Here is an 8112-nt window from a genome sequence, read left to right on the forward strand (position 1 = left end):
TAATCAGGCTAACTTTCCAGCGCTCCCTTCAATCCAATCCAAGGTTGTGTTATTCATTTAACACAATTTGTGAGTATACTCGATCCTTTTTTACTTTACACACTTTTGGGTGTTACATACGTTACCTATATCAAGTCACATCGATCACACAATGCAAACACATTGTATACGCTAACCGCTATCGCATGTTATACGTGTTATTCGATGAATGCTTGTATGTTATGTTTACACATGGGTTTTTTTCCTGACACCTTAGCAACGATAGTACTATAGTTTGGACTCAGCACGTGTCATGGACGGGGGTTGCTAAGGGTATTTCTTCACGTGTCACAGTGGTGATACGTGTTGCGCACTCTACAACTCGCAGTCACGTCTGTGCATATTTCATTGTCGATAACCTACTTGCTTCGCATTACTACGTGTTACATGCTGGTTATGCGTAAACCGCTTTCGCTATTTAATATACTATTAAACTTATATGCTCACCTTTACACTATGTGTATTGACTTTTATTTTAACGTATGTGATAGGTGTTTAGGATGCTTTTGCTTGTTAGCTGCTATAGAATCAAGCTAGGAAAGAGTCTAGAAACAAACAATTTAATTATGAGTTGTCGGAATAGTATTTTATTTGTCTTTGAGAACTTTTGTCTTTAATAACTATGTTTGCCTGATATATTGCAGTATGGGACGTAATGCTTAAGTATTTGGTAATTATTAGTTGTTATGGAATCTCTTGGACAATCTGTTTCGCTCAGTGCCTCACCCTGATGTTTCCGCCATCGGTTGGGGTGTGACACATGTGGACCCCTTTCATTGGATTGAAACAGAGCTCAGTTATGTCCATTAAGGAAGTTGACCATCCTGATTTTCCATTGTGGGTATTCCTCTCTGACCAGAGTCGGAGGTTTAGACATTGAAACAATGTTAAAAGCATTATTCCATGTCTGAAAGTTCACCATGTTTAGAGAAAAGAAGATGAGCGATTGATCGTTTGAAAATGATTTATTCAATCTGCTCTGATACCAGTTGTTGGTCCCAGTTTAGACTTAAAAACTTCTTTTCACGTAATATGGCAAGTGATTTCAATAAATGTGAAAATAGTGTGCGGAAATAGAAATCAGACTTTCAAGAAACAAGACCTACAGAATTTTCAAGTTTATATCACTTTGAAACAAAATGGTTTACACGGAGATTGTAAGATTATTATCTATTACAAATGAATACTTGTGAATTCTGAGGTGAAAGGACAATGGAGTTTGTAGTATGTATTGAATGCTAAGCTTAACTCAATGTTCTTTGCTTGATGAGCCTTCTATTTATAGACGACTTGGATACATGAATAAAAATTTGTTTATTCATGTATATGTCCTGCAAAAAGTAGCTTCTTGACATATTCATTGAATCCAATAATCAAGTTGCCTTTGTCATCATGATATCCAATAATGTCAAGTTTCTTCGGTTATTGTAGCAGGATAGAACTGATTTTTTTGGCAAGTGGGGTTTTATCAGAATTTCTGATAACCACTTCATCAGAAATTCTGGTGAACAAATCATAAGAAAATCTGATGATCAGAATTGTCAGAAACTGATGATATTTCATCAGAAATATCATCAGATCCATCAGAAAAATCTTCTCTGATAATCTTCTTTAGTTCTTGATCAACTTATGATTCTTTGAAGTAGATATTGTTCTTTTCAGTTGTCCTACCCGGTCTTCTTCTTGTTGTTTTGATCTTCAGGACTTTTATCTTCTTCATAGATCAAGCTGAATCTGATTTTCTTCAATACTTACAAATAAAGTTTCCTAACAAAACCATTCTACCATTCTATCAACCTACATCCTACATCTAACATTCCTAAATCTAAATATATATACGCAAACCTTTCTTAAATTTTTGCTATGGCTTCGCCTCCGTCGGATGATTCGTTTATCGATCTCTACCAAATATTTTTTTCCTATGACGGTCAGGAGGAAGAAGCGGTTACGAGTGCGTGTGCCCTAGCGGTTCAAGCCATGCATCAAGTAAACCATTCTCCTCTGCGCCCGATATTGAGGAGACCATGCGTTTTGCAAGACCGTGAAGCCGCAAATAAGCGTTTAATGAAGGATTATTTCGATCCTACACTGGTTCATGGGCCCGATGTTTTTAGGCGCCGATTTCGGATGAGCAAAAGGTTATTTTTGCGCATTAAGGATGATTTGGAAGGTAAGTATGACCACTTCAAGCAAAGAATCGACGCGGGAGGATATCTAGGATTCACCGCAATTCAAAAGGTAACATCCGCGTTACGTGTACTCGCCTTCGGAAACACGTACGACGTCAACAACGAGTACTTGAAAATGGTGGAAAAACAAAACACGACTCCTTGAACTATTCCTGCTACGGTATATTTTTACTTACTCGCATAGTTTATATATAATTTAAAAAAAAATAAAAACGTTTATATATAATTTATAATTTTTTAGGTATATGCCAATTATATGGAAAACGTTACTTGAGAAACCCGACGTGGAACGACCTTCAACAAATATACGAGGTGCATTTAGAAAAACATGAAATACCCAGCATGATCGGTAGTTTGGACTGTCGTCAATGGCGTTGGTATAATTGTCTAATCGCATGGCGAGGTCAACACACACACGGTGACCAGAAAGGGCCAATGTTGGTTTTACAAGCGGTTGCCTCGTACGACCTTTGGGTTTGGTCGACCTTCTTTGATCTTGCCGGGTGTATGAACGACATTAATACTTTCGAGTTTTCACCATTGCTAGAGGGTTACATTTCCTGTACGATAGCGAAAGCCGGGTTTCAGGCAAATGGGAATGACTACGAGCATGGATACTATTTGGGCGATGGTATATACCCGAAGTATTCAAATATAGTAAAAACGTTTTCTGAAACGCTCGAATATGAAAAGACAATATTTTAAGAAACTACAAGCGTCTTCGCGAAAGGATATCGAGAGGTGTTTTGGGGTCTTTCAACAACGATGACATTTTATTAGAAATCCTTTTCGTATGTGGGATAAAAAAAGAATTAGAATGGTGATGTACGCTTGTATCATAATGTATAATATGATTTTAGAAGACGAAGGAAAAGCAATCTGCCAAAACTATTTTCTAGAAGTTGTTGTTGAAGGAACGCAAACAACGTTGGAGTAGAGAATCTTAAATGGCCAACTATTGAGTTCAAGGGAGTTACACAACGTGTTAAAGGCGGATTTAGTCGAGTATGTTTGGGCGATTCTCCCCATTAGACATGACGGCGATAACCAAGAGGACTTCGACGAAGAAGAAGAAGATGATGATGATGATTTCGAAGTTGGAGCTTTTGAAAACGAAGAGTTGGATGAAGGAGATAACAAAGAAGAAGAAGGCGAAAATGACGGCGAAGACATGTAGTCTAAAATATTGTAATGTCTTTTTAATTATTGTAATGTTTTTTAAATATAATGATTTTTTTGTTTTTAATTTTTATAAATTTAGAGATTAATTGAAAAATTAAAAAAAATAATAATTGAGTAATGATTATGTTTGGTGTTATGTGGTGTTACCAGTACACCTCTTAGTGACACGTTATTAATTTCACGATGTTGCAAAGAACTCTTTAATAAGACATTGATATATGTCATTTTTTTGGTGTATTTTGGGTCTATCTGCCTTCTATATTAAGACATTGATGTTTGTCATCTTTTTTGTGTAACTCTATTAGGTGTTTTTGTTTGCCTTTGAATAAAAGTTTTGGTTTTGAGCCCAAATGGTGATTTTGGCCTAAGCTATTAATGGGGGAATAAATGTATTTAAAAAAAAATGCTTGTAAAATGTGTTAGAAATTGTTATTTGTATTTTAAAAGGGTGCAAATTGAATTTTCTAGGTTACATGTCCAATAACACTATTTTTTGTAGGCAAAGCATTGTTGTGATGCAAAGGCGTGGTGTACCACAATGCCCATCAACATAGAAGTACATTTTGGTGAAGAACTTCTATTTGTTAGGCATGAGATGTTCTTTGGTTATCTCATGAAAATATTTAAGTTTTTAAATACCCAAAGTTTGACTCTTAGGTCTAGAGGTACATTATCATACATGTTAGAACAATCTTTTTCTTTTTCTTTTTACAAAATTTGATTGTTATGAGTTTATCCTCACATAACGTGCGGACAATGTAGAAAACTTATAATTATAAATAACCATTAATTAAAAAATATATTTGCAATGATGTCTTTGGTGTGAGGATTTGGGAATAGAGGAACGAAGAAATGAAATATAAAACAATGTTGAGTATACTTATTCTTAATTCGAGAAACGTAAAATAGAGGTTTTATGAAAACTAATGTGAAATCCCATTTCACATACAAGCACACAAGCACATGTAAAACACCATCACCTTTGCATGTGAAAGGGTCAAAACTCAAGGTCTTCGTGATTTCTATCACGAGTGATTTCTATCACGAGAGAGAACAGTTGGTTTTGATGAGAAAGAGAGAGAGTGAGTGTGTATGGAAAATGAGTATTGGTTGATTCACACATTTCACACCATTACACCATTTTGAGAGTAATTTTATCCATACTGACATGGACGCCACATAACGAATTTCCCCTTCACGTGGTGAACCACTAATTGTGGTCTTACTACTAAAGGTTAAGAAAACTTACCCGAGGTGCCGTCTTTGAATTTGTTACAACTCTTATGCCAATTTTTAGAAAATCTTTTATTTCTAAAAATCTCAACAATGCATTTTGCATTTGCTACTAATTTTATGTCGTTTAAATAGGTTCTTTTTGCACCATTAATCCGTAACTAAAATTACTTATTTTAACAAATTATGTATACTAGGTAGTAAAATGTAAAAAAAGTACGATAAACAAATTATTACATACTTCGAGATTTATAAATTTGATAAATATATATTTTGTATCATATTTCATAAAAGTATGTAATTAATTCTTGTAAACATATTTCATAATATTACATAAAAAAATTAAAATATAATAAATTGTTAAGAACCAATGATTTTTTAGCTTAGTGGTCAGGTGGAAAGATTTGCTTCCCTTGGAAGTCCTGATATACGTAATATTTTTAGTTAAATTTTAGTACTAAGTACTAACCCGGTTAGCGACATCCTAACCGTACGTCATAAAAAAACATGAATATTTTTAGTTAATAAAATGTATGAGTAAAACTAAGTAGGGCCCACGTAATCAGGACATGTGTGCCGAATATGAAACTCTCAAAAACAAAGACAAAGGATCTCACATTTAGTTGCCTCATATACATCCATAACTTTTCAAAAAACATCCAATGTGATGCTCTTAGTGGTCATATAAAAAATGCGTTCGTTCATACCCTAAAATACAAATTTATAAAACAAACATTTATTAAAACCTATATAAAGAAGCAACATGTATATGCATAATGAGTTGTAACCTATGCTTTGGACGTTTTCCAAAAAAAAAAGTTGATTTTCTACTTTTCACCCAAAGGTTTATATCTTTTACAATTTTAACCCTACATAGTTTGGTTTTATAACTTTAACCCAAAACTTTTTATTATTTGCAATTTAACTTCACAACTTTTTTCACTTATAGTTTTCATCTTTCGCAAATTTTCGTTTTACGTATAGTTCTAAATTTTTCGAGTTAATACGACGCTACGTGCATGTGTGGTTCAACGTTTTTACCTCAATTTTTTCACGTTTGAAAGGTTCGTCGCAACACGCATATCCTAGGTCGAGTCAGTGTTGGTGGTCGATGACGGTTGTGTGACATTAGTACTATTTGACACCGTTTTACGCCCCGCCGCAACACGGGGTGTGCTTTGAGGGTTTTCTAAAGAAAAAATGGTTATGCATATGGTTGTCGTAACGTTGGCTTTAGGGGTTTTCCAAAAAAACTGATTTTTTTTAATTTTCACCAAAAAGCATGTCATAAATTACTTTTAACCCAAAACTATTTATTTTTTACTTTTAACCCAAAATTTTTTATGTTTTGCAATCTATTCTCAAAACTTTTTTTTACTTTCAACTTTGGCCTTTTATAGTTTTCATTTTCCGCAAATTTTTCGCTTTATGCTTGGTTCTAAATTTTGTGACTTAACACATTGCAACGTGCGTCTTTGGTTTAACGTTTTTACGTTTCGTTCTAAATTTTGCAAGTTAACACGACGCAACGTGCGTGTGTGGGTAAACGTTTTTACATCGTCTATTTTTTCCCCGTTTGACAGGTTTAACATAACGTGCGGGTCCTAGATCCACTTTGTTATAACTAAAGAATCCCCGCCGCATTGTGGCGGGTCGCAATCCTAGTTTATCTTCATTTTCTTTTAATTCATTTTAAATCCAATTTGAACCGATGGTCCCAAAAAATAGTTTATAGTGATGGTCAAAAGAAGTAATAACAAGTCTGAATCCAAGACTGACATGAGAAAAAAAGTGTATGGACATTTTACATTTGTCCTTATTTCCCATTTTTAATATTTTTAATTGAATTTTATGCCTTCACTATAATAAAAAGAATATTAACATCATCCTAAGCTTAATAAATTTGGCATTTTTATTATTTTAATTGAATTTTATTTTTTTTAACGACAAAACTTCTATATAAAGAAATATAGAAACCGGACCAACAAGTAATTGGAACCCGAATTACAAGACAATGTCACGGGTGTTAAACTCTAATCATCTACACCAATCAACATTACAAAATTTAGATCTATTTGTAATCCAAATAAACAAAAAATCTTTAACCGCCAAGACTATATCTTTCCATACACCCTCAATCCTATTGTTAAAAGGAATACACTGAGGTAAATTTTTATTATAATGCACCACTCTAATAGTTTTTACATAAAGTGCATCTCTGTTAGTTTTTACCTCCCACCACCATTTAGCAATTAGAGAAAGATTTAAACTACGAATGTCTCCTATCCCCAAGCCCCCATGGCGTTTTGGACCCACCATTTTATCCGACACAGTCTAATTTATTTTGCCGGTACCATTATTAACTCCTCAAACAAATTCCGTCTAATTTTTTCAAGAGACTTTAAATAGTCGTTAGGTAGCGCCTCAAGCACCACCTTAACCAAAGTGGCTCTCCCAGCTAACGATAAGGATTTTGCTTTCCAACCGGATAATTTGGAATTGAACTTCTCGATGATTGGCTACCAAAACTTTATCCGTTTCATATTTGCACCAAGCATAGATATTTATGAAGTTTTTTTTGTGGTAACGAATTAAATGATTAGAAGACATTTGCTAATTACTAGACTAACACTCTAATCAAAACAAGACAAAATACAATCATCTACGGTAGAATCAAATCAAAGAAATTACTAAACTTGTTGAAGAGAAGAAAATATAAACTATGGAAACACGTACAACATCGACGACGAGTACTTGAAGATGGCAGAAAAAACAACACGCGACTCTTTGAACTATTTTTGCTATGGTATATTTTTACTTATTCGCATAGTTTATATATAATTTTAAAAAATAAATACGTTTATATATAATTTATAATTTTTTAGGTATATGCCAATTATATGGATAACGTTAGTTGAGAAACCCGACTTGGAAGTGGAACGAACTTCAACAAATATACGAGGTGCATTTAGAAAAACATGGAATACCAGGCATGATCGGTAGTTTGGATTGTCGTCAATGGCGTTGGTATAATTGTCTAACCGCATGGCGAGGTCAATACACACACGTTGACCAGAAAGGGCCAACGTTGGTAGAACAAACGGTCGCCTCGTACGACCTTTGGGTTTGGTCGGCCTTCTTTGGTCTTGCCGGGTGTATGAACGACATTAATACTTTCGTGTTTTCACCATTGCTAGAGGGTTACATTTCCTGTACGATACCGAAAGTCAGGTTTCATGCAAACGGGAATGACTCCGAGCATGGATACTATTTGGGCGATGGTATATACCCGGAGTATTCAAATATAGTAAAAACGTTTTCTGAAACGCTCGATATGAAAAGACAATATTTTAAGAAACTACAAGAGTCTTCGCACAAGGATATCGAGAGGTGTTTTGGAGTCCTTCAACAACGATGGCATTTTATTAGAAATCCTTGTAGTATGTGGGATAAAGAAAGAATTATAATG

The 8112-nt window shown here is 34.4% G+C and overlaps 1 protein-coding gene across 1 annotated transcript in view; it reads left to right on the forward strand.

Annotated features, from left to right (window-relative positions):
• Window positions 1-7635: 7635 nt before the first annotated feature.
• LOC110933262 overlaps window positions 7636-8112 on the forward strand; it is an 819-nt gene continuing 342 nt past the window's right edge. Inside the window, exon 1 of the mRNA XM_022176492.1 lies at window positions 7636-8112. This exon is cut by the window's right edge and continues 342 nt beyond it. Coding sequence (XP_022032184.1) covers window positions 7636-8112 — 477 coding nt within the window.

Source organism: Helianthus annuus, chromosome 4 (genome assembly GCF_002127325.2).
Source record: "Helianthus annuus cultivar XRQ/B chromosome 4, HanXRQr2.0-SUNRISE, whole genome shotgun sequence".
Classification (NCBI taxonomy): Eukaryota; Viridiplantae; Streptophyta; class Magnoliopsida; order Asterales; family Asteraceae; genus Helianthus; species Helianthus annuus.